General features: G+C 37.4%; 14 protein-coding genes across 14 annotated transcripts; 6 read left to right on the top strand and 8 right to left on the bottom strand. All coding sequences in view use genetic code 12, as the record gives it.

The window, feature by feature from the left end:
• Nucleotides 1-45: 45 nt before the first annotated feature.
• Nucleotides 46-2,385, top strand: CORT_0H02600 (Mdl2 transporter; the record flags this gene model as incomplete). The annotated part of the gene is made up of 1 exon (XM_003871445.1): nt 46-2,385. The coding sequence occupies one exon, from the start codon at nt 46-48 to the stop codon at nt 2,383-2,385; it is 2,340 nt and encodes a 779-aa protein (XP_003871494.1).
• A 115-nt stretch (nt 2,386-2,500) lies between these two features.
• Nucleotides 2,501-2,692, bottom strand: CORT_0H02590 (hypothetical protein; the record flags this gene model as incomplete). Its single annotated transcript, XM_003871444.1, has 1 exon — nt 2,501-2,692. One exon carries the CDS (start codon nt 2,690-2,692, stop codon nt 2,501-2,503), a length of 192 nt encoding a protein of 63 aa, XP_003871493.1.
• A 179-nt stretch (nt 2,693-2,871) lies between these two features.
• CORT_0H02580 (Pol5 DNA Polymerase phi) lies at nt 2,872-5,862 on the bottom strand (the record flags this gene model as incomplete). Its single annotated transcript, XM_003871443.1, has 1 exon — nt 2,872-5,862. The coding sequence occupies one exon, from the start codon at nt 5,860-5,862 to the stop codon at nt 2,872-2,874; it is 2,991 nt and encodes a 996-aa protein (XP_003871492.1).
• Nucleotides 5,863-5,978: 116 nt separating this feature from the next.
• Nucleotides 5,979-7,007, top strand: CORT_0H02570 (hypothetical protein; the record flags this gene model as incomplete). The annotated part of the gene is made up of 1 exon (XM_003871442.1): nt 5,979-7,007. One exon carries the CDS (start codon nt 5,979-5,981, stop codon nt 7,005-7,007), a length of 1,029 nt encoding a protein of 342 aa, XP_003871491.1.
• A 1,584-nt stretch (nt 7,008-8,591) lies between these two features.
• Nucleotides 8,592-9,983, bottom strand: CORT_0H02560 (She3 protein; the record flags this gene model as incomplete). The annotated part of the gene is made up of 1 exon (XM_003871441.1): nt 8,592-9,983. One exon carries the CDS (start codon nt 9,981-9,983, stop codon nt 8,592-8,594), a length of 1,392 nt encoding a protein of 463 aa, XP_003871490.1.
• Nucleotides 9,984-11,421: 1,438 nt separating this feature from the next.
• Nucleotides 11,422-12,582, top strand: CORT_0H02550 (Ado1 adenosine kinase; the record flags this gene model as incomplete). Its single annotated transcript, XM_003871440.1, has 1 exon — nt 11,422-12,582. The coding sequence occupies one exon, from the start codon at nt 11,422-11,424 to the stop codon at nt 12,580-12,582; it is 1,161 nt and encodes a 386-aa protein (XP_003871489.1).
• A 96-nt stretch (nt 12,583-12,678) lies between these two features.
• On the bottom strand, nt 12,679-14,649 carry CORT_0H02540 (membrane protein; the record flags this gene model as incomplete). The annotated part of the gene is made up of 1 exon (XM_003871439.1): nt 12,679-14,649. The coding sequence occupies one exon, from the start codon at nt 14,647-14,649 to the stop codon at nt 12,679-12,681; it is 1,971 nt and encodes a 656-aa protein (XP_003871488.1).
• Nucleotides 14,650-15,008: 359 nt separating this feature from the next.
• On the top strand, nt 15,009-15,458 carry CORT_0H02530 (Ayr2 NADPH-dependent 1-acyl dihydroxyacetone phosphate reductase; the record flags this gene model as incomplete). The annotated part of the gene is made up of 1 exon (XM_003871438.1): nt 15,009-15,458. The coding sequence occupies one exon, from the start codon at nt 15,009-15,011 to the stop codon at nt 15,456-15,458; it is 450 nt and encodes a 149-aa protein (XP_003871487.1).
• Nucleotides 15,459-16,818: 1,360 nt separating this feature from the next.
• On the top strand, nt 16,819-17,706 carry CORT_0H02520 (Ayr2 NADPH-dependent 1-acyl dihydroxyacetone phosphate reductase; the record flags this gene model as incomplete). Its single annotated transcript, XM_003871437.1, has 1 exon — nt 16,819-17,706. The coding sequence occupies one exon, from the start codon at nt 16,819-16,821 to the stop codon at nt 17,704-17,706; it is 888 nt and encodes a 295-aa protein (XP_003871486.1).
• Nucleotides 17,707-17,869: 163 nt separating this feature from the next.
• Nucleotides 17,870-18,709, bottom strand: CORT_0H02510 (ribonuclease H1; the record flags this gene model as incomplete). The annotated part of the gene is made up of 1 exon (XM_003871436.1): nt 17,870-18,709. The coding sequence occupies one exon, from the start codon at nt 18,707-18,709 to the stop codon at nt 17,870-17,872; it is 840 nt and encodes a 279-aa protein (XP_003871485.1).
• Nucleotides 18,710-19,354: 645 nt separating this feature from the next.
• Nucleotides 19,355-21,085, bottom strand: CORT_0H02500 (hypothetical protein; the record flags this gene model as incomplete). Its single annotated transcript, XM_003871435.1, has 1 exon — nt 19,355-21,085. The coding sequence occupies one exon, from the start codon at nt 21,083-21,085 to the stop codon at nt 19,355-19,357; it is 1,731 nt and encodes a 576-aa protein (XP_003871484.1).
• A 496-nt stretch (nt 21,086-21,581) lies between these two features.
• Nucleotides 21,582-23,576, top strand: CORT_0H02490 (Lys14 transcription factor; the record flags this gene model as incomplete). The annotated part of the gene is made up of 1 exon (XM_003871434.1): nt 21,582-23,576. One exon carries the CDS (start codon nt 21,582-21,584, stop codon nt 23,574-23,576), a length of 1,995 nt encoding a protein of 664 aa, XP_003871483.1.
• Nucleotides 23,577-23,705: 129 nt separating this feature from the next.
• CORT_0H02480 (hypothetical protein) lies at nt 23,706-24,026 on the bottom strand (the record flags this gene model as incomplete). The annotated part of the gene is made up of 1 exon (XM_003871433.1): nt 23,706-24,026. The coding sequence occupies one exon, from the start codon at nt 24,024-24,026 to the stop codon at nt 23,706-23,708; it is 321 nt and encodes a 106-aa protein (XP_003871482.1).
• A 250-nt stretch (nt 24,027-24,276) lies between these two features.
• Nucleotides 24,277-25,785, bottom strand: CORT_0H02470 (Bre5 protein; the record flags this gene model as incomplete). The annotated part of the gene is made up of 1 exon (XM_003871432.1): nt 24,277-25,785. The coding sequence occupies one exon, from the start codon at nt 25,783-25,785 to the stop codon at nt 24,277-24,279; it is 1,509 nt and encodes a 502-aa protein (XP_003871481.1).
• Between the last annotated feature and the right edge of the window lie 183 nt (nt 25,786-25,968).

Genomic DNA, 25,968 nt, shown 5'->3' with positions numbered 1-25,968 from the left:
AAAAGGCGTCCATTTCCCTAAGCATCAAGCAGCATATCCCAAACCATGCTTACGCTAAAACCCACCTCGATCCTACTAAGTCGATTGACAACACGAGAAAGTTTGAGAACCTATCATATACTAAAGCCTAACAAACTCATACCGAGAATCAACATCGTCACTAATTCTCATTCTAAGAGCATACTCAACTATATAAGACTCTATTCCACATCATCGCTACCTAATGAGTCTCAAAAGACGAAACTCATCCGAGATTCATCAGTAAAATCGCATCTAGATCTAGCCAAATTGAAAAAAAAGGAAATTAAACAAGAAGAGAATAAGCAGTTTTCCAAATTGGATAAGAAAACCTTTCATGAAAATATCAAAACCATTGGTCGAATATTGAAATTAGGTAAATCCGATTGGAAGTTATTCTTGCTTGCAATTACATTTATTCTATGTGCTGTACTATACCCAACAACAGCAGTAAAATTAGTTGGTGCTCTACTAGACTCATTTAATTCAGGAAACAGGAATGCTGATGGAGAGTTAATGGTGTGGGGATATACAGCTAAAACTATATTTGAATTCATGGTACCATTTATGTGTCTCAGTGCTGTTTGTTTTTGGGCCAGAATTTGGGTATTGAAATTATTGGGTGAACGACTTGTTGCTAGATTGAGAGCCAAGGTAATGAAGAGCTTGTTACGTCATGATGCGAAGTTCTATGACAACGATAAAAATAAAGTAGGTGATTTGATTTCTCGATTATCAAGTGATGCATATGTTGTTAGTAAGTCAATCACAGGGAATTTACCTGACGGGTTGAAGAACTTGTTGTTCGGGGTTATCAGTTCTTATATGATGTACTCAATTAATCCAATGCTATTTGGAGTCATGTTGCTAATTTCACCTCCAATAACCATTGGGTCAGTATGGTATGGAGAAAAGATTAGGAAATTGTCAACCAAGCTTCAAAATGCAAGTGCGGGGCTTACAAAAGTCAGTGAAGAGACGTTAAATGCAGTCAGATTGGTCAAAGCATTCACAGGGGAACAGAAGGAGTTAAACAAGTATAGTGCGAGAATAAGAAATGTTGTCAAAGTTGCCAAACAAGAAGCGTTTGCCCAATCAAATTATTCAGTCAGTATTTATACCCTTTATCATGCTGGTTATCTCTCGTGTGTTGCGTTAGGTATATGGCTCATGCAAAAGGGTCAAATGACCGCGGGTGACGTGGTGGCGTTTACAATGTATCTGGAGTTTTTCAACCTGGCATTGTACAGTTTAACAACGACATATCTTGAATTGATGAAAGGAGCTGGTGCAGGAGTTAAACTTTTCAGTTTAATTGACTACAAGAGTGATGTTGATCCAATTAATGGAGAAAAGGCGGGCAACTTGCAGAATGAGGTTGAGTTTAGAGATGTCACTTTTAGCTACCCTACAAGACCCAACGACAAGGTATTTGATCATTGTAGCTTTTCCATTGCTAGTTCAACGAGCACTTGTATTGTTGCTCCTTCGGGTGCGGGGAAGTCAACAGTTGCTGCATTACTTTTAAGATCTTACAATATCCAAGGTGGTGAGATATTGATTGGTGGAGAAAATATTAAGGATATCCAAGTTCGTGATTTGAGAAGATACATCATTGGTATTGTACAACAAGAGCCTATTCTTTTAAGTGGTACAATTTTGGAGAACATTGTCTATGGTCTTACCCCAAAACAGGTTCGCAAGCTTTCGATGAGTGATATAGTTGAGGTATGCAAGCAAGCCAATTGCCATGATTTTATAGAAAGCTTTCCCGAAAAATATGACACCATAATTGGCAGTCGAGGTGCTTCGCTATCAGGAGGTCAAAAGCAAAGAATTGCCATTGCTCGTGCATTGATTAAACGTCCTAAGATTTTGATCCTTGATGAAGCTACGTCAGCATTAGATTCAAAATCTGAATCACTCATCAACGAGACCTTAAAGAACTTGACTTCACAAGGAAAGATAACAATCATTTCCATTGCCCATCGATTGTCAACCATTTCAAAGTCCGAATTTGTTGTTGTACTTGGTAAGAATGGTAAAGTTGTTGAACATGGTAGATTTGTTGAACTTTTCAGTGATCCAAACAGTGAATTATCCAAATTATTAGATGAATCGACAAACAAACAAGACGAGGATAAGATTGATGAAGAAGAAGCTGATGAAATAGAACACGCAAATTATGAAGCAGAAAAGATTGAACAAGGTCAACGTGATTTTGGCAAGTTGGAACATTTACGTCTCATGATTGATTCTTTACCAGAAGAGCTTAAAGATCAATTGATTGAGGAAATCACCCTTGATACGAAGAAGAAGATCCAAAACATGGATACTGCCACCTTGGGTGAAGACTTGAGAAGATAAAATAAAAAGATTGTGTAAATAGAAGTCCATTGTACTAAGATCATTTTGCAAAAAACCTAAACGTGTATTTTCCCAATTCTTTTTTCTATACTGATTATGAACATCTCCTCTTTTCCTATTTGTCAATTGGTTTCAATTCTCTTGGTTCACTAGCTTTACCATTTTCGTAAACCGCAACTTTGGCTTCAACAAATCCTCTTCTTTCAGCAGCAGCCTTGAATTCTGGCTTCAATGAGTTTCTCAAAGTTTGTGCAGCAATGGCGAAAGCCTTGTTTAATGAGATACCTGCTTGTTTATGTGCTGACATTTGTTATGAATAGATTGGTGATGTGGAGTAAAATGGTCTCTTTGTCGTTGTTGATGTGAATAATTTTTTTTTCGGTAAACGGATTGGTAGTTGTTGAAAGATTTTATTGGTTTACATAATTATACAAGTTTACACGACCAATCTAAATTCTTTTTTGCAACCTATATACATATAGCTTTTTATTGCCCAGGTAGACTCTGCCTCTTATCGTTTAACCAGTTAACAAAGTCAAAGAATAAGGATGGCTGGATTTTGTTATTTTTGTTTAATGCCCACAGTTTCAAGGACTCAGCGTATATATCAATAACCAGCTCCAATTGCGATGAATCGACTCCCAACAAATTCTTTGCAAGGATGATACAGCTTTGATTATAACTAGCAATGACGGCCTGGTTAGATGACTTGGTAGTTGAGGCTTGGTTTTGTAATTTTTCAATCATCCTTTTGGTCCATTGAGTGAATTTTGGAACATCCTTGACACCAGCTGACCTATCAGTAGAATAGACCTTGGTTTTACTGATTTTTGTTTTTAAAAACTTGTGTGCTTTAACTCCCAAATTCTTGTCCAATGTCAAATTGATTAAGGCTACCACTGGGTCAATAAATTTCAAGTTGTACTCAGCGTTTGGATGATGTTTGGTAAAGCTTTCTAACAAATCTAACACTCTATTCTTGAAAAAGATCATATTTTCACGTGCTTCATGAACCTCTGTCTTTCTCTTATTTCCTGAACTAACGCTGCTCAATATATCTTGCCTTTCTTTAAAGATTTTGGATAACTGATCATCCATAGCCATCATTTGTTCATCATCCATTGAGTCGCTTTCGTATTCGTCGTTAGATGAGTCAAGGTCAGAAAGCTCGTCAAATTTGACTTCTCCTGATTCGGCAGTGGGTATACCCAAAGCTTTTGCGAGTTTAAGATTTGTTTCTCTGTCGATGTCGGTCATTGTGTTGTTGGCAGTTTCATCATCGTCGTCGCCATCATCTCCATCGTCTCCATCATCATCGTCATCATCATCATCATCGTCATCATCATCACCATCTTCTGCATCATCGTCATCACCATCACCATCACCATCATCGTCTTCTCCGACTCCTTCTTCATCGTCATCTTCTCCATCAACAACCATCTCATCATCGTTCTCAAATAGCTGCTTCTGTCCCTCTTTATTCTCTCTTGCCTTCAACACATCAAATAACAACTCAAAACATTCATCATTTATTCTCAAATGCCCCTCTTCATTATATCCACAAAGGAAATGATCCCATACGATCATGGACAACTTTTTCAACAAGGTGCTTTTTCTAGTAATGAAGCTTAGAAGAATTTCAGTCATGACCAAGGCAGTATCCACATTGTCATCGTTTTTCTGCGACTCACTTTGGTAAAGCGAGATTAATTCTTGAGTTATTTGAACGATTTCTTCATCGCCCATGTACAATTGAATAAAGCACATGGAAAACAATAAACCGAATACACTGCGGAAATCCCTGTTTGAGCTACTCGAAATCGAGTGTAATATTTCTCCAGTTTCATCGCGCACGTTTCCCAACTCCTCATCAAACTCAACCAAACATTTGTTGGTCTTTTCCAACAGTGCAATTTGTTCAACACAGTATCTAGTCCATGATATACCAGAGTCATTGCTGTGAGATAAAACCTCCGAAAGAACAGAGTTCAACTTTTCTTGGGCTAGTTTTCTGACATTAGGCGATACATCCACTTCGAAAAAAGCATTTCTAATCAACAACTCAATAGTTTCCTTTACAACTGCCTCGTCTCTGTTGAACTTAACCAAGTGCACCAATTTGTCAAGACACCATTTGAGAACATTATCATTTGAGTACTTAAATCCATCTGTAGCTGTTTGACTCTTCAACATGTCATTAAATTTGGCAATAACAACGGATATGTTCGCAATATTGGGTATTGACAAGATGCCTTCAATAGTACGCGATTTCGTAACCAAATCGAAGTTCCAGCATCCACCTCTTGACTCATCCAACAAGCACCTGAGTAAAATAGGTGCTATTTCCGGTGAATGTGAGCCTTTTTCAGTTATTGTTGACAACACTTTGACAGCAATGTCGTGTAACGTGCGTGATTTGTGTGACGACTGGTTAATCAAACATCTCATAAAGTTTGGAGTAAACAACACATCCAAGTCGCGATCCAATTTTGCCAAAAACTTGGTGAAAATCTCAAATCCCCAGTACTTTCTTTCATGCGATGATTTCTCAGAGAACAAGGATTCATCAATGACAACTTTGTAAAACTCTTTCAAACCAATCACCTCGTCACTCTTACTTACACTGCTCTTCTTATGCTTCTTCTTCGGTGGTTCTTTCACTTTATCATTGAAATTAACAAATTCACCAATAAGAATATCCCAAACAAATGGTAAGTTGGGAGTCCAGTTACTCTTTTGTTTCCTATCTTCTGCATTTTCGTCAACAATTTCAACGTCTTTCAAAACCTTAGCCAATATTGGTAGGTTCCCTTTGTGGAGGGGATCGCCGTTTTTCCAATTCGATTTCGGATTGACAATCTTTTCAGCAAGTGTTGACCTTACTCCCTTATCTATTGCCAAGTAAACAGCCAATCCCTCGGTAGAAAGGTTCAAACCAAGGTCATTCAATTTTTGCAAAACTTTCAAGTAAATTACATCAGCAACTTTGGAATTGGCCGTTTTGATGGCACCAATCAAGCTGGCAGCTGCAGCTTCACGTATCCAAGGCTTCGTACTTAACAAATCAACCAAAACATCAATGAAATGGAACCATTCAGCTTCACTAGCTTCTTCAAGCCATCCTACTTTTATGACAACATTGAGTCCAAACAAACGACCAAACAAGAGTGCTCTTTCTTCTTTTCCTTTCATACCACCTTTAACAGAAGTAACTTCATTCAACTTGTCTAAGTACTTCTCCACAGTCAAGTCATCTCGCTTCTTCACTTCGGAGACAACTTCAGTTAAAAGCATTCCAAATCCCAATTTGGCTGTTTGTCTCGTAGAGGTTAAACCTTTTATCAAACGATTGTAAGTGTAGTCCCATTCTTCAGGTGAATCTTCTTCTATCAACTCTTGCATTAAAGCATTAGCGGCTTGCACTCTCTCCTTAACATTCTCAGATGCCAACTTTGAAAAATGGTCCCGCTTAACCATATTTATGGAATACTCTTGCTTCTGTACAGAGTGAGGTTGTTAATATTTTCAATGCTCATCGAGATTATCAAAGCCGCACAAATCCGTCGCCAATCAACCGCCTTAACCTACTGACAATGAGAGTTTTCGCCCTACGTGCTCATAAATCACCAATTACATATATATTACCACTATCTGAAGACTATATACTTACTTCAGACCAGTCGGGTGTGATCATAAAATGGAATTTACCCACCAAACGACCGGCTCTCACATGGACTGCTCATACTGATTCAGTTTTGACAATGTTGAAATGGCATCTTTACATCATAACCCATTCACGAGACTCAACAATCAAGATTTGGCTAGAAGATAAACTACAGTACGAGTTTCCCGTCAATGCATTGAATTTTTCCAACGTTGTACTCTTTCAGGATCGTTACTTGATCACACCAGCCACCACCGACTCAAACAACATTGATATTTATCGACTCAATGATGGTCCTATAAGTATCACGCGTGAAGTAGCAAATTTCTCACCTTATGACTTAGTGCACAACTTGAAATTTGATGATATTCAAGGGAGGAAGGACTTTGGCATCATCATGAAGATGTTCATCATTGATAATGTGCTTTACATCGGATTTGAATCAGGAGACATAATAGGGTTAAACATCACTCTACCTCAACCTTCCATTACTCAAAGCGTGACCTCAACACTGATCATAAACAAAGACGTTAAACTTAGACTCCAGTATCACAATTCATCACATGTTCCTAACCCAATTATATCTCTAGCCGCCATGAACAGTACTTTAGTGTCAGGATCAACTGGTAAAAAAGTAATAACTCATAGCGACCCTATAAAGGTTTGCAAGTTGAATGAATCCGGTATCCAATCTATAGTCCCACATGGCGAGCATCTCATTGTCGGTTTCTGGAATGGCATTATTGAGCTGGAAAACGAAATTATCCAGCGGTCTCTACCTCATCTAGATGCTGAGGAGATGAAAACCACCGTGAAATTAAGCTATATGTGCATGCTTCCAAAGCCCGAGTCGCGGGATGTCCAGAAATACTCTACGTTGATAAGGCGAAAGAAGTATAGAGACTTGTTGTTGGTGGGTTATGAAGATGGAACAGTTGTGGGGTATACCGTCAATTAGACAAATGGCTTCCGAGTTACTCATGATGGCCTGTAAACAAAAGTTACTCGCATAAGATCAGAGCAAATTGAAAAAGCGCTGAACTGTTTTGTCAAATCTAGTGAAGCCTTAACTCAAGAGAATCATTCCTCGCGCACAGATATTTAGTGATACACAGGTTAATTGTAGCCTGTTTCCACCCTTTCCTAACAATGAGGGCCTTCTGCTCTATAAATGGTATGCAATTCACTGTCTGTGTAAAACCTTTCAAAAGTTACAGTTTGTCTTGGTTTTTTCCCCTCCATTGAGCATTCAAAACTTGTACCAGCCATTCAGTTTGACCTAAGAAAATTAAAACCGACTACACCAAAAGGTAGATTTGGAGTTAACATCACAATGATTTTTGTGAACAAATTTGAACAAAGGCAGGTACCTTGGGCGGTCTCACCAACTAATACTAGCATTGGGGAACTGCCCACATAAGCGACTAATTTTTCTTGCTTTTGAGGATGCTGAATCATGGGCCGGAAATACAAGCGTTTGTCAAGGTATTGAGCCAATGATTTTTTGAATAATTGAGACCACTCTGGCGGTATAGCTCCAAGGAAGTTAATTTAGGGGATTGATAAAGTATTACTTTCAGGGCATCTTCAGAGTATGTTCGATATACTGCAAATCTGATTATACCTCAATACGACAAGGTTCTAACATATGAAGTTGGTAAGCTTTTTCATACAATGTTGGTTGAAGTGTAGTTCTTATTCCGCAATTTTGAAGGGAATTTTCCATGCACAAATCAAGCACATACTCAACGAGGTCACAATATGTATATACGGTTTGGGAAACATCAATTCGAAATTTTTCATGCATTGGAAAAGTTTGAATATATAAAAAACCAAAATCAAACTGAAGCAGTACAATTCAAAATGCGCAATCTTTTGAAATTTATCCATCTTTGCCAAATACTTTTCGAATACGTTTAGGCATATTGTTGTGTACAGATTGCTTTTGATATTATTTAGTCAATTATGGTATAGGATCTTGATTTCTGGCTTGTTTGATTTATAAACTGGGCTAAATGTTCCGTGTCCTTGATCTGTATATACAAATATTTTTATACAACTTTGGCTCTGAATTGTAATAAAATTTCGAATTTAAAAGAGCAAAAGTCATGGCTTGGTATTGTTTTAAATGCCAAAATATGACCCTCGATGCTTCAATGGGCAAACTTGGTACTGCTAACTTGACTCATGTATGTTCACAGTGGAAGTTTGGTTTCGTGTCTGGAATCTGAGGTTGTGCATTACCATGACTGAGACGTAATGCTTCCTCATTTTCGATTTTGTGATGTTTGTGAACTATAATAAATGATAATTAATTTAATCTCAACAGGTGTATTGTAGTCAAACTGCGTTATCAATCGTGTATTTGCTTGAACTCCTCTATAAAACTTACAAGACATCCAAAACACAAGCAGTCTATTCAACGAAACTTCTAAATTATTTAAAGTTAAGACAACCTAACATTTTTTAAATAAAAAGTATACAGCCAACGTTGAGTAGAACCCCCCTCTAATACAAAATCCGTTTCCCCTCTCCCCCGTTTCTATATCGAGTTTTCTATAATTTGGGAGTTTCGTTTATGTTTGTTACTACTTCCATTACTCACTTTATTGGAGTTTCCATAAAACCCTGATCTTCTCCTACTTGTCTTGTCACTATTATTACTGCTATTACGTTCACCATTTGATGAGGAGCCATCATTACTTTTTGTTCCGTTTTTGTTTCTTGGTTTGTTGATGTTTATGAGGTTGTTATTAACCACTGGTTTTCTCAGCTCCAGTTGCGATTGTGAACGTGCGTGTGAATGTGGATGTTGGTATGTTTGGTGCTGAGATGCATTGGAATGGGTATCATTTCGTTGATTTGAGGAAGGAGTGTGTTGGGTATGTTGATTGTGTTGGGTGTGATGGTGGTTATGTGGGTATTGAGCTGATTGGGGTAAGTTTGGCGATGAAGTAGCTGAGGAGTTATTAGAATTTGCCCCGTTTTTCCTGAACTTCCTTCTTACTGATGCTGATTTACTCAAGGTGTTGTTGCATGGGGTGGTTCCATTCTCCAAATCTGGCGATTGTATCAATGTAACTTCCTCATCATCAAACGATGTATTATTCAAAGTTTCCTTTGACTCAACAAGAATTGAATTTATATCAATTTCAACTTGCTCATGCTTTGTCAATTTCTCATTCAAATCAGGGTACTTGTTTAACAAATAGTCAATTGTATCTGAACAATCACTAAGTACATGTTTACTCTCCTGACCATGCGACTTGACTAGATTAGCCAATGTAGTTAAAATCTGCAAAACCTTGGTATTCTTGTGAACATAGATATTATCCATTGCTTTCTTCTTATTACCTAATGAGTCCAACAACGTATCGACATCTTTATCGTTACTTGAAATCAGTTTTTGTAATTCTTCCCACTTAGCTGAGTTTGCAGCCTTGTAATTTTCGAAATTTTCACTTATGGCATCAATTTCCTTCTTGTAATGTTGCTTATATTCTTTACAACTAGTAACCAAAGCATCATAGGAAATCTTCAAGCTTTCATATTCAGCCATTGTTTTATCATTATTTGTAGCTAAATTTTCACATCTCATCTTCATTTGTTTATTCAGGAAGTTGATAGATTCAATTGAGCTGGAGAGCTCGTTGTGTTGATCTTCCAAGTCGGCAATTCGACGATCTTTACGCTTCAACATGGCATTCAACATTTCATTTTCATGTTTTAGGTTGGCCACTTGATCGACAAATGATTCGTTTCTTTGACTTAGGATTTGGTTCTTTTTGGTGGTTTCTTGATTAGACTGTTTCAAAGTGGTTATTTCATCGGTTAGTTTGTCAATTGTGGACTGTAATGAATCAATAACACGCGAGGAAGATGACAAGGTGTTGGTAGATTTTTGAGGCGATGCCTTGATTGGCGACAGTGACATTTTGAAATCCAGTAGACAAATGGGGAATCGGTAAACTTTAAGCAGAAATGGCAATGTAATTGACGTGTATGTGTATGGGCAGTGAGTCTAGACTGCCGTTGTGATTTGTTGTCTCTATTAACGGCTAGTGATATTGTACAAGTTTGACCAAAAGCGGTTCTTTCTTTGTTAATATGATATAAGTAGCTGAAACCACAGTATTATATAAGGTCTATATTATTATGACAATGCAAAGTGGTAAACCTTAACGATAAATAGACCCTGAAAGCTCTTTCTTCTTCTGAATTGGGAAATTAATTTGTTGTCAAAAGGAAAGAAAAAAAAAATTTTTGACAGTTTTTGTTTACTGTTTCATAAAATACAATGTTACGACACAATACAAATGTTACGACATTAAACTTAGACGACGAAAATGAGAGGAACGACGACGTACCTCGGTTAATGAAAAAAACAATAACAACTTTTCACATGGCATGAACTCTTTTGCATTGTGATGTAGTCGAAGCAAAGAGCGTCATAAGTGATTTTAAAATAAGAGGTTTGTAGCTTCGTACTTTATGGGAATGTGAACACATCGTTCTAGCAAAATGTATCTCTAGTATCTGTGCTGTATCGCGTTTGAGATACGACACGACCACACGACGCATCAGTAAACACAATTACATTTTCATTCATGCCTAAAGGAGATAACCTCAGTAACTCACTTAACTAGTTATCGAAAGTAAGTTAGACACCCAATGCTATTTAGTAGCTGTGTTTTCGTATCATAATACCGTAGATTGTATCCCCTATTTCAATAATAAGAATATAGACACGAATTCAATGGCTGCAAATCTCAATATCCAAAGAATTGATTAAGCTTCTACTATAACTGCCAGCGTCCTAACTCAAGAGAAAGGATTCAAACACCACCTACCAAGTTAGATATAGAAAAACGAAGGACTTACATTAATTGTATACCGCCATCACTACGAAGTTTTCGAAAAACACACAAAGGACTTGTGACAATGGGTTTGGGGTTTGGGGTTTGACGGTTGAAGATTTTAGATTTGTTGATCACATTGTCTTGAATCGAAATGCGATACGACACACAATTTAAAAACATTCACCACCACGTTTGTTGAAGTCACGCATACCACAACGCTCCATCAAAACACTAAATAGAGAACCTACATGGAAACGTTTGACCGATAAGAAACCCTACATTTAAAGAACGAGTCTTCCCGTGACATATTTATTACTTTGCATGATCACTTTTCGAATAAGTTGGTCATAGGTATTTGGCGCTTCCAAGGGTGCGCACTGTCCCCTCCCTCTTTCCGCCCCACGAGCGGAGGGCTATGTTTATAAAGAGAGGTTTACTTCCGCACGAGATATTTCATCAGATAAACACGCACATTATCATGCGCATTGAAAAGAAAAAATTTAGGGAGAAAATATGAATTTTTCAACGACAATAATCAAGCATTTCAAATTCAAACCAGTCAGAAATCTACAGCATTCAATCCCGCGTATTTCTCTTTCTTACATCCACACCACACCAATCACAATGTCCGACACTCAATTCAAATTAGTCTGTTTAGGTAACCCACTTTTGGACCTTCAAACCAACGTCGATAAATCCTATTTAACCAAATACGATTTAAAAGACAACGATGCAATCTTAGCTGAAGACAAACATTTACCAATTTACGAAGAAATCTTGCAAAAACCAGACTTGATTTTAGTCGCTGGTGGAGCTGCTCAAAATACCGCTAGAGGCGCTCAATATATCTTGCCTCCAAAATCAGTCGTTTACTTTGGATCCGTTGGTAATGACGTTTATGCAGAACGTTTAAATGAAGCCAATGAAGCATATGGTTTAACTACTAAATACCAGGTCCAATCGGATTATGCTACTGGTAAGTGTGCTGCTTTGATTTATGATCATCATAGATTTTTGGTTACTGATTTAGCCGCCGCTAATCATTTCAAGCCCGAACATTTACAAAAACCCGAGAATTGGTCCATTGTTGAAAATGCAACTCATTATTACATTGGTGGGTTCCATTTAACCGTTTCGCCAGAAGCTATCTTGTTGTTGGGTAAAGAAGCCGCCAAAACCAACAAACCATTAGCTCTTAATTTTAGTGCTCCTTTTATTGCTCAGTTTTTCAAGGATCAATTAGACTCTGTCTTGCCTTATGTTGACTACGTCATTGCTAACGAATCAGAAGCTGAAGCATATGCCCAATCTCATGATTTGAAAGTCGATCATAAAGACGTTGTTGCCATTGCAAAGGAAATTGTTAAATTGCCTAAAGAAAACAAGCAAATTCCACGTACTGTTATCTTCACTCAAGGTACTGAGCCTACTGTAACAGTAACCGATTTAGGTAATGGAGAAGTTGAAGTTCACCAATATCCAGTTGAAAAATTGGCCAAGGAACAAGTTGTCGATACTAACGGTGCTGGTGATGCTTTTGCTGCTGGATTTATTGCATCTTTGGTTCAAGGTAAAACTCTAGACAAGGCTGTTGATGTTGGTCAATGGGCTGCTAAGTTGTCTATTCAACAAGTTGGACCAACTTTCCCCTTCCCAAAGGAAACTTATGAATAAACACATTACATCGTATTAGATGCTCTTTGTAGAAGTAAAATCAGATTTGAATACACAGTACACAAACTAAATAAAGAATCAAATATATTAAGGTGGTTATACACCTTTGATTTCATTAAACATATGCACCAAACAAGAATAATGACCCAATATACCCAACAAAACACATATGTGCCAAATGTTATGACTAGCCAAAAAATAGTCCACCCACCATAAACTCATAAATTTATTAGCATAGGGGGTTTTAGTTGGTTCTTTTTTGAAATGTTTCTTTACTAACCGTTTAAAATCGTCGTCGTCATCATCATCAGCAAAATCAGTTCCACTATCATGTTCACCATCAGTAACAACATTACCATCGAAATTACTACCAGTATTGCCCCCCTCAGCAGATAAATCTGCGTCAGAGTCCTCCTTCAATGCATTTTCCACTTTCTGCAACCTACGCAATTCCAAATCCAACAATTCCAGTTCAATTTGATCAATTTCTTCTTCTCCAGCATGCCCCACTTTATCCTCAATAACATCAATGGCATCATAATGATGATTACAAGCCACTGCGCTATTTTCTTCAATAATCACATCAAATCTCCATCTTTCTGGAATCAATCCACCATAAAACACGACTCCTAGTAAATACCATGCAAAACTCTTGTAAAACAACGGTAAAGTAAACCACATGGCATGCCATACTCCATAATACCATGATTGACACAAAAGAGCAGTTGAGCCTGAAAATGATAATCCAATGAAAAATCCAATGCGTAATGGACGACATTCAGGTTTATCAAAATAAGGACTCCAATTGAATGCAAATCCACCAATCCCACAAGCCATAGTGAATATAATGAATGCTAGCGACAAATTTGGGTAATTGTACAATGCACAATATTCAATAGCAATGACTGAACACGTAATTAGTAAAGTTATTCCTGAATAATCAATACAGGCGAAATTGGCCCTACTGGGATAATGAGCAAAGCATGAATACGTATGCCATGTGGAGGATGAAACCAAACATCCTAAAGCTGCAAATAGGAACAAGTACATAATCAGTTTATCTCCATTACTCATAAGCGAAAACAACGTAGTTGATGGAAACTGCACCAATCCAATATACAAAACAATTCCCACACCAGCCAAATGTGACCAAATATTCATCGTTTCATTATGCCATGCAAAAATCAGTTTCCACATTTCACTATGTTTTAACGAGAATCGATATCCCTGGATTATGTATTTATTTTCTCGCCACATTAAAGGTAATTCATAATAATGGACATATTTGTTCCTAGCGGCATTTTTCAAAGCTCGATTAAAATTGAAATATCGTAAATTGATAAAATGTGGTTGTTCTTGATTTTCTTGTAAGTCTTTGATTCCCCCTTCAACAATGGCATTCTTTTCTCGAAGGTAATCGTCTATGTTTGTTAATTTTTGATCGAAATAGTATATGATATCAATAAGTTTGTCTGAAAGGACTTCACGTGGGGATGTACCACCACCAACTCCTCCTCCTAGTGCTGCAGCTTCTTCTTCTTCTTCTTCTGCTTCTTCTCCTGTGAGTTTCTCGTCATCCAACATATCAGGATCAACCACTGAATTAAACAAATAATCATATTGATCAGTCAATAAGTTATATAAAAACTCGACATTGGTGAATCCTTTACTTAAAACACTTTTCTTGATTAATCTAAGTCGATCTCTAATCAAATTCAACTTCATTAAGGAAACCTCTTTTAAACTTTGTAAACTGGACGTTGAATCACTTCTATCACGAGAGGAAAGTAGGTTATTACCAGTGGCTCCACCCGTGTAAATATTAGTTGTAGTTTTAATAGGTCTGTCATTGAGTTCTTCATCAGTATGGGCTTCTTTCCACTTGAAGAATATATCAAAGTTGTTTAATCTAGCTTCAATTGATGATACAAAGTAGTCTAATTTCTCAATAAGTAACTCTTCAACGGTGGACGAGTTGCGTTTATGGTTACGTTCACGCGAGCTGGTAAACCTACTAGCTGGATCGGTTCCTTGACTATACAACTCAGTTGCAGTAGATGTGGACATATTAACGATGGATACCCTAGGTTGAATAGGTGGAAAACTCTTTTAACTTATTCTGTTTTTTTATAGCAAATGGATCGAAAGCAATGTAATTATGGCACCTCCTTTGAATATGATCGTGAATTTGTCAGGTTTAGCTTGTAGTATGGTAGTATTATAGTTTAGTCAAATGAGTGTGTGTTTTCCGTTATGTTGTTGACGCGATATTCTCCTGTCTTTATGATTATCAAGTTGCTTATAAAGATACCTTTAGTGTTCTGATATACCAAACAGAAAACGTGGGTCTCTTTTTCTTTCTTCTAGGCCCCTAAGCTCCTAAGCTTCTTCTTCTTCTTGAGATTTAAAAACGATGTTTCTGTATAATGAAGTTCCATAGCCGTACTGCATGTAACAAACATTATGTCACATGGTACAATTGGAAATTTCTTTTTGTTCTGTTTGTAATTATGACACAAACCCCAACCCTCGGCTTGATTGGACAGTTGCGATGGGTAGTGTACTTGTGCACAACAATCTTGACACTTACATCCATGCACACATACAAATGCATTTTAGAAATAGGGGTTGAAACACTCTACATGGGAGAGGGTGTTTCAGAGCAAGACATTGAGTACAGTTTAAAAGCTAAAACACAATTACGAACCAAAACCAACGATAGGCACAAACATAACGAACTTCAACGAGTATTTTTTCAAAGGTGGGCATGTTTTGAAAGACATACCACATTTTCTATTGCGAATTATGTGCCAAGTCAATTCTTACGTAGGAGCGTATATGACCGCAAAATTTTATTGCACTCTATATATGCTTAGATACTTTTCAAACTTTGTTGTTAAGTTTGATGCCAATTATGCGTTCGACTATGGAAATAGACTTTGGTTCAGAACCTTCAAGAAGCTTTCTTCCTCCATTTTTCACTTGATCAAACCCTCCCGAGATCAACAGAAGTTGGACTATTTTTTTTATTCAACAGGGTCACCCCCAGGGATTTTCTCACAAGACACCAACGACAGTAGATATATCCTTTCCTCCCCTTTCTTTTATTTCAAGTTGTTCCCGCTCCGCCAAAACTAACAACGCAATACACAAAGTAACCACAACACAATCGTAGTGCACAGCTTGAACCCATCATATTTCTTCCACATTTTATTCTCAAACTACTCGATCGACCATAACGCTAGACGCGAAAGGAAAGTTAACTAGTATTATTACTCTTCGGTTCTCAACAAAAGCATACTTAGTCTTGGGGTTTTGTCATATGGTTCCACTTTTTTGGGCGCAAAAATCAAATGTGCAACACAAAAATAACCTCGGTCAAATATTTGTACACTTTCAACAATCAAAAAATAAAAAATAAAAAATAAAGAATAAAAAATAAAAAAGAGGTTCGCCACACCCACTACATTGTTCAGTGTTCCAATTGAGTGAAAATATACTATTGGGTAAAGCCATCCAAAAGCTACATTACTTGAAACCCATTTTTGACTCTAAAACTTCTTACATTGCCTAATATGGAATAATCTTTTTTATCACATGTAGAATAAATGAGCTACCAATCCCTAACCAGACTCCCACAGCTTCAAATAGAAAGAGGGGAAGATCAAGGACGATCAATACGTATAAAGCAAAAAGAGTAAGGATGATATGCAAAGTAAAATAAAATAAAAAGACGGATACTTTTCGCAACTTAAAATGCGCTTGAAAACATGAACCCACCTGATTTCTCTTTGCCTTAACTCCACTCTTTGTATTTGAAACCGTTAATCAACTAAGCGCCTTATATAAAACACTTTATTCATTTAAAGTTTATGAAACAACCTTTTCCCAAATTTTAGTCAAAGTACATGTCCTTAGAGCTTAGGGGCGGATAATAAGACGGAATGAATGTTATATCTAAAATCCTAAGTCTATAAAAAGTTGTCTATGATTTTTGTTTCACTCAACAAAAAATTATAAACCAACAATCGTACAATATCAAATTCATACCCCCGCAAAATTGGAAAAATTAAAAAAAAAATAATGGAGAGAGAGATACTGAACCATTTCAGAAGTATATAAATTAAACTCATCGTGTCATTTTCAAAATAACTTCCATTTCTCTAAATCGATAAAAAGCTGCTCATTAAATCCGTTTACCGAATCAAAAGTTTTAGATTTTGACCCAACTCAATCATGACAAAATACGCATTAATCACCGGCGCTTCATCAGGAATCGGGTACAACCTAGCTGTTGAATTACTGAAACGCGGGTACAAAGTAATTGGATGTTCTCCACCACAAGTCATATTCGGTCAAAAGCCATTAGAAGAAGAATATGGCATCATTTCAATCCCACTAGATATCACTGACGTCAACAATATCAAGTCTGTCCACGAACAAGTGAAACGCATCACCAACAATCAATTATCTATCTTGTACAATAATGCTGGAATCTCCATTGCTGGTCCAGCAATGGAGATTGACGAGGATAAATTAAACAAGATTTTTCAAGTTAATGTCATTGGTCACATCAATATGACGAAATGGTTTGCTCCCATGATTATAAACACAAGAGGAACCATTGTATTTACATCTTCAGTTGCCGCTAGAGTACCACTTTCTTGGGTCTCTGCATACAATGCGACAAAAGCTGCTATTGATGCTTATGCACTAACTTTACACGGGGAAATGGCACCATTTGGCGTTAGGGTGCATTCAGTTATAACTGGTGGTGTAGATACTGCTATATGTGATGCCAATGTGTGTAGTGCGTTAGGAGATTCATACTATGATGTTCCAGGGATTTACGATTCGATAAATGCATCAGCTATGATGAGTCGTGATTTAAATATTTCCCCTCAAAAATACGCTAAACAAGTGGTTAAGGATTTGATGAGATGGAGAGACCCTGGTTTCAATTTGTATCATGGTGCAAGAAGTTATTTCTTACATTGGGTTAGTAGATTTATACCTTTATGGTTGGTTGAATTTGGGGTTCAATGGCATTTCAAACAGGTTAAAGTGTTGAAAACAATTGCTAGATTGGCTAAATTGGGAAGATTCACCAAAAGAGAGCAATAGAGAGCACTGTCAGTTCCCCATTGTGACTACTTTGGCTTATGAGATATTATATTTCATTCATGATGTACATGTCGTAGACCTCAAAATATATACAAAAGAAAATAAAACACTCGAAATAATACCCTGTCACAAGGTAAACACACACACATACACACTTTGTTTTCTACTTTTCCATCTTATCAGCACCTTGATTAGCTAACCGATCAGCAGCTTCATTCCCGACATCCCCAGAATGACCCTTAACGTGATGAAACTCCAAAGGCTTCCAATCTCGTTCACGATACAACTGGTTAATCTCATTTTTCAATTGAACCGCATCTTTAATCAAATCGGAATTTGCAACTGGTTGTCCCGTTGAAGTTTTCCATCCATTCAGTTGCCATTTATCTGACCATTCATTAATGGATTGAATAGCATATTTCGAATCACTGTAAATATCATACCTTGGTGACGAAGAAGTTGAGGAGTTACCATTAGCCAAATCGTCTTTGATGTTGGTTAATGCATGCTTCATTCCATGTAATTCTGCCCGTTGGTTAGTTGGTGTGTATTTATTTATATTATCAACTTCATGTAATCCAACTGCCGCATTACGGGAGTCACCGGGACCATAGTAGACACCATATCCAGAAGGTGCTGATTTGGATTGGCCATTGCCTCTTGATGCTCCATCAACGTAGATTCTGAAAGATTTTGTTGCTGAGGAAGAAAAGGAGGAAGATCCAGCATTGGGTGGCTTTGAAACTCTTGGACTTGAACTTGAGGATCTACTATAGCCGCCACGACGATAAGATAAAGACGCGTTGTTTCCAGTGGATCTTCCCCCACTAAGCCCGCCTTCACTGGAGCTTCCACCCCCGCCAGAAGCAAACAATCTAGCTTCAGCAGCAGTATTAAACTTCTTAAACGAAGCTCCACTATACCCATTCACTTGATCCTTACAGTCGTTCCAATTAGAATAAACGCCAGACTTTCTTCCTTTTGCTACTGCATAGTATGGCATTGATATTGTTTGATAGTAAAGTTGTTTCGTAAATGGAACACTACCGTGAATTGAATTGACTAGTGAACCTCCGATGGTGTTATGCAAGTTGGTAAAGTTTTAAGAAGGAGAAAGGAGGTGACGTTGATTAGTATCAGTGTATAGATGTAGTTTTATACTTTTGTAGGCGAACGGGACGTTTGGGATCAATTTCCGAAATATTTTTTGTCAAAGGCGTGTGATGATCTTACCAAATACGCTACAACACACCACAACACACGCGTATCGAAGGGTCAATTTCGAACTGCTGTATGACCATGTTAAAGAGTCAATATGGTATTACTTACGTACTATAAGAAGAATTGAAAAGAACGTCATACTAAATGATATAAGACGCGTATGTATAGCAAAAAAAGCCGCATAGCTCCTACCTATTTGGGAGATATCATCACATGCAGCCTAGTTTATCGAACAGGTCTCACCACTAGTCCTTAACAAACAAAAATCCTGCGTCTCCCTTCCCCACTAGACAAACGTAGTTTAGCCTTGCATAAAGCGACGAACATATGATACAGTCTTGTATCATATGAAAGCCAAACTGAGGAGCGAATCCTTGCTACCAATGGAATTTCTTCAATTTTAATTCCCCATCATTGTGTCGCTCTTTCAATATTCAGCATAAATTGGTGGTTCAAAATCACGTATAAGTCCATCGTTTCCTTTAACTAGCTTGTGATTACCACCCAGCATCCCTTTTGCGTTTACATCATTCAAAGTATATTGTGTCATCACATTCTGTTTCCTTTCCCTCCCCTCCTCTTCTTGATCGACGTTATTGCACCAGCCGGCCTCTTCTACTTCTTGTTCTTCTTCCACACCTGAGTTCAGCAGCAACAGACGACCCAAGTTGACCAATCTAGCAGATGGAGTATAGCCACCAATATCAAACTCAAAATTAAAACTCTTGACTCTGGTCCCACTATTGAAAGAAGATTTTCTAGAAAAACTAGGTCGTGACACAAATGATGAGCTCAATGAAGACGATGCTGAGTTCATTAGTAAAGGTCGTGAATCCCATAATTGAGATGGAGTGTACCGGTGACACAGCAGCAGAGTGTTGTATGTCACAAAATAGTGATTGTGGTTGAAACCAGAGATATCGATGCCATCACTATTGACATTCTTTAAGCCGTTTGTTAGTGGTAGCTCCAATTCAAATTCAGGGGTGATAGGTTCTCTGATTTCTTCTAATGGTGAACTGGATGATTTGATATCCAGTGGTGAGTCTGGTTTTGTTGTTCTTGCTGTTATGTATTGGTCGGTTGCTGCGTTTGTAGAATTGGATCCACCCAGTTCATCAAACTGCAATTGGCAGCCAAACTCGCGAGATTGAGATAGAAGCACCTTTTTTAGTTGGGTATCAGTTTTTGTTGTAAATTCATCCATTATCTCATTTTGCAACAAGCTAGGTCGACTTGAGCTACTACTTTCGGCACTCCTTAATAGTATATTCCTCTGTGTATGGTCAATGTTCATATCATAATGATGTGATAATTCTTCCTCTTCTCCTTCATTAAGAATGCTATGTTTATTGAGACTGTCGTTTCGAGTATTACTTATTCCTTGACTAGATGTTGCATCTGTTAATGTAATTACAGACTCATTTGCCATCATCATAGTACAAGTTGGATTATGCCAAGTTGGCGCTTGATCACGAAATACTTGAGATATGTTTTGTGGAACTTCTCTGATTAATGAAATATTTCCTAGAGTCTTCCACGCTATTGGGTTGTGTGCAGCTGGTGGTTGATATGGGACTATTTTGCCTTCACTTTTTTCATTAGGAGCTTTGTCATCATCACTACTATTAGTTCCCGTTATTGTAGTTAGTTGTGGGGATAATATTTTATCAACACCGCCAAGAGTTTGCCCCACAATTTCATTAAATGTAGATGGCTGTATCATTTCAAATTCATTACCAATCTCCTTTCCTCGTGAGTCTCCTACAGGCAGCTCTATTTTGACTTCAATCCAATCTCCTTGTCGACTCCATTTCCAAAATATCAGCTTGAAAGTAAACAAAAGCAATGCTGACACCAACACCAACACCAATCCAAACGAAAACAGTATATCCTTTACATTGCCAGTCAGCGTCTCCGTAATGGGATGATACTGAGCTAAGCTTGAGTTAACCGTTAAAACATTGTTCATATCGGTTGCAAACCTGTTGTTAATAGTGATGTCACCTACGGGTGGTAACTCAATCAATAATTTACCTGTGTTGTAGCCAATTTGAGGTGGCGTAAGGCTTAAATTATATGCATGTAAAACGAATCTTTGTAAATGTTGTAGAACCAAAATGATGCTTGATTGAATATGCGAAATGACTGAAGTCATTTGGACCAAAAGTATGTGGGATTAAAGTATAATTGGATTGCGGTAATAAGTTTACTGTAGTAGCCAGTTTGTATGATGATGATATTTCTTTAAGTAAGTTATTGTGTTGAGATAGTTGATTATTCTTTTTGTTATGTTTTTGTATATGCACAATTTGCGTTTATCTCCTTCTGCAGTTTAAGGTTTTGCGTTATCAAAATTATACACGTGATTAAGTCTAATGTCGCATAATCTCAACGTCGCACTGCTCGATATTACGACACATCGTATCTCTTTCTTTTCCTTTTTGATTAGAAACCTCCTCCGTGAAAAAACCACACCTTTGTTTGACTCATCTACATATATTGCTAAAGCCTTCGTTGTATACCAACTCCTAGTCTCATTGGACAACCCATCACGCTTCATCCACACGCACCCGGTCACATATTAGATGTTTATGCTATAGTACTAAACACACTGCGCCGCAACTCACACAGATTCTCTTTTGCTTTTTTCCATGATGGCAGCCCCACGAAGACCGTACTCTCGACAAGGTTGTCGTGAATGCAAGCGACGAAAAATCAAATGCCCCGAAGAAAAACCTGCTTGTTCAACTTGTGTACGACTTGGTAAATCATGTTCATATCCATTAGCTGGTGAAAAAGTATTGCGTATATCACGACGATTGATTAGAGAAGAGATTGAAAATTTGGGTAAATCTACTCATTTTTTGCCAGTTCAATATGACGTACCAAAACGTCATTTGCAGTCAGAGAATAATGGTGGTGCTAGTGCTTCTCCTTCGAATAATGTGTCTGGTGGTGAACAATTGTCGCCAACTCCCACGCCAACTCCACTGATCACCACCACCGGCAACAGTAACAACAATCCTAGTTTCACTCCCGTACAGAATGATCCCTTAACTAATGAATCCGCTCCCACAGTTGCTAATTCACAAGAGCCGGGAAGAAGATCATTTTTGAATATTGAAAATCTTATAAATAATAATCATAATGAAGATCATTTGGATTTCCTTAATGGAACAGATTTAAACATGTTGACAAATGATTTGTCCAATTTGGTCAATGAGATTATGGAATTTCAAAATATCCCATTCCAAGAAGATTTCCAGTTTGATTTCTTTGGTGATACACCTACCGTGACTCCGCAACAACAACAACATCATCCACAACAACAATCGCAACAACAACCCTCATACGATGACGAGTTTATTATAAACGTACCTATAGATTACATCAAGCTCAAGCGCAAACATGAAATCTTATACTTGGAACAATTTTACAACAATTTCGCCAACATCATCGAACCCTTCAATGCTTACCATTCTCAAACTAAAATTACTTCAAACCCCGCCAGAGATATCATTTTAAAAACAGCCAGTACTGAACCATGTTTACTCGCGGCAGTACTTGCAGAAGGAGCCAAAACCAGTTTTATGAAGTACAAACAACCCGAAGATGAAAAGGCTTATGGAGCATATTTGACCAAATGTTTAAAATTACTTGAACCAGCTAAAGAAATCACCAATTTGAATGCCAATATCGAAGGTGTATTGTTGACTTTACTCCTACTTACTGCGGCTACGGCAACTAGTACACAACAATGGCGACCTCATTTAACTGGATGTAAGGATTTATTGCTCAAAATTTCGACAAGTAATAATACGGCTAATATTTCCAAAGTGTTTGTGTTTTGTAAATACTGGTTTCTTTCAATTGAAATCTTGGCTGGATTAAGTACAAACATTGGTGGTACCTTACAAACGGATCATGAAATTGATCGTTTAATGTCATGTGGATCAGAATATGAAATTGGTATTCTTTGCGAATTGGGGATCATCACCAATCAAGGGTTTAATAATCTTATGGGGTATCATAATACTTGTATTTCCTGTTTCCGTGATTTATTCAAATTACTTAATCGATACCGATTAAATGATGGTATTACGCCAGCAATGGATTCGTTACAAAATATGAAGGTTCTTTCCGATTTCTATCAACAAACTACAATCGTATACATTGATTCCAAAGGTATAATCCCTGAATCTGGACTACATAAATACACACCAGGACTACCCATTGAAGAAATCCGAGTTGGTGAAAAGAGTTTTTGGTTAAGTTGGCAAGACATATCTCATCAATCATTTGTCTTATCATCAATCATATTAATCTTGACTCGTTTCTATCAATTAGAACCAACTAACCCCAACGTATCTCAACTTGTCGACAAGATTGTTTCATTTATTCATTATCTCCATAATTTTTCCGATGTACAACAACACGCATCACCATTCTTACTATTGATGATTCAATGGCCATTATTGATAACTGGTTTACAAACAGTACGTGAAGAACAACAGTGGTTATTGTTGAAGTATTTCGCCATGGTGGGACAAATTGGTGCCGCCACTGCTAATGTTTCCGTCAAGATGTTAAAAAAACAATGGAAGGGTACTTCGTCATTTGAAGTTGGTGACACGTTGATTTACTAAATTTTTCAGAGTATCTAATAGATATTCTTACACACATATAAACATCAAAAATGTAACAACAATGTAACGTTTATTACTTTATAAATACACAAGCACACGCTCACCTGATTTCTTTCCATTTTGCTCCCCCTACCAATCACCAGGCACAAGTGGTTCTCTAGCAACTGGAATATTTCTTTGATACTTGGTTCCACCAGGCCTACAAGGTGGGATATAAGGATCGGGATGTTTCCACTCTTTCAATTTAGCTTCAGTAGCTTTAATCAAGCCCTCTAACTCCTCAGGGTTACTAACATGTTTATGAGCTTCAAATTGAGATCGAATATTTATCGTTTGAGCTCGATACAAGTCAAATTTTAATGAATGGTCGAAAGCTGTACGTAAAGCTTGTCTGAATAATGAAGATACCCTTTTGGTATTTGCTTCTGTAAATGGTAATATTTGTGACATCTGGAATAGAATACTAGGTCTTGGTTCTTCAATGGTTTGTTCTTCCCGTTGGTAATTTTTTTCCTTGTTGAAATTATTGGTCAGATCTTCACAATGGTAGCGCTTGTATATATATCATTCATTCATCCATCCATCCATCTACTACAATGAACCACTACTTTTAATTTCTAATCTCAGCATCCTATTAAATTTTATTCTATACACGTTTACTACCACCTCACTACACATCACCTTATTGCATGTTTTATCTCTATTTTGTCGCATTCAATTTACCTGATTTTTGTTTAGCGCCAGCAACATTACCACCAACCTTCTTTCCATCAGCAAACTTACCACTACCTCCAGTAACACCAACACCACCATTGGTACCCTTCTTTTCTCCAAATTTCTCTTTGCTGCCTTCTTTATCTCCAAACTTCTTCTTATAATTACCATTGTTATTATGGAAATTATTACCAGTCTTTGATTCTCTTGGTTCTAAATTAATAACAACTCCATCCAACGTGGTTTCTTTAGCATCCAATGCTTTTCTTTGGGCTTCTTTGAGGACAAAATCGCACAATGCAATGTTTTGATTCGTACGAAAGAATTTTAATTCACCAAATTTCTTGGTGATATGATCGCGTAATACTTTTTCATCAATTGAACGGATACCACGTATGTAGATTGGATACCATTCGTCTTTTTTGAATTTACCACTGCCACCTCCAGTGGTTGATTGTGGTTGTTGCTGTTGTGAAACAGCCACTGGGGTCTTTTTGGTGGAGGTGGGTGTAGATGTAGCTGTGCTGGTTGATGTTGTTGGCTTTGATGTTGGTTTGGAAGCTGGGACAGCTTGGTAGGCTAAGTCAGCCCATGTCATTGGTTGGGGTGGACTCTTTGATTTAGCCGGTTCTTCAGGTTTCTTTTCTTCTTTTGGTGGTTGTTCCTTTTCCTCTTCTTTTTCTAATGGTTCCGATTTTGGAGCTTCTTCCTTCTTTATCTCGGCGTTTTCTTGAGCAACTGGCTCCTTCTTTTCTTGTTCAGTTTCTTTCTGAGCCTCGGCTAATTCCTCCTCGTCTATGGCCTTCTTCTCTGGTTCAACCTTTTTCTCAATTGGATCTGGTATTGGCTCTTGTTTTTCATCTGAAACACCACCATCAACACTTGCAGCTGGTTTCTCTTCTATGACATGACTTCCCCCTTCCTTGGATTCGTCTTGCACTGGCAGATTGTTTTTAAATCCATTACTTTCAATGAATTTCAAAACATCATTAGCCACATCATAAGTACTTTCTCTTTTACCAGGAGTCAAGACAAAAGTTTGAGTAAATTGTTTAAAGGGTGAGTCATTTTTAGACCATTCTCCAAAAGTAACAATAATAATATTCTTTTCCAAAGATACTTGAAAAGTAGCACTAGTAATAACAATTCTGTTGTTATCGTCACCCCCACCAGATAAATGTTCAGCAAAGCATTTTTTAATAGCATCAGTACCTTTAGCTTTATAAGTAGTGGTCAACTCATCCTCATCATCACCATCCTTCTTCTTCCTGTCTTCCTCTGGGAAAGCATCGTGTAAAATAGATGCATTGTCATGATAAATCTTGTGAATGACATCCAATTTGGCAATATAGAAATCATAGTACGATTTAATGAAATACCAACCAATGTTTGAAACTCTCTCCTCGGTTAAAGATTGGTCACCCTTAGTAGATGCTGTGACGGCATTAGGAGTTTGTCTACGTTCTTCTTGGATTGGAGTTGGTGATGTAGTCATATTTCAATATAAATAATTAAAAGGAGCGACGGGAAGTAATGCTAAACAGGAATGACAAAATGATGCAAAATGAAAAAAAAAAATTAAATTGAACTCGACGTTTAATCTCTGGTGGTTTCTAATACTTAAGCCCAACCAATGTCTAATATACAGTTGATGGTAAGATGTATACTGATATACCTG

Source organism: Candida orthopsilosis, assembly GCF_000315875.1.
Source record: "Candida orthopsilosis Co 90-125, chromosome 8 draft sequence".
NCBI classification, from domain to species: Eukaryota; Fungi; Ascomycota; class Pichiomycetes; order Serinales; family Debaryomycetaceae; genus Lodderomyces; species Lodderomyces orthopsilosis.
Note: the sequence above shows the minus strand (reverse complement) of the source record. Positions and strands in the feature narration are given on the sequence as shown.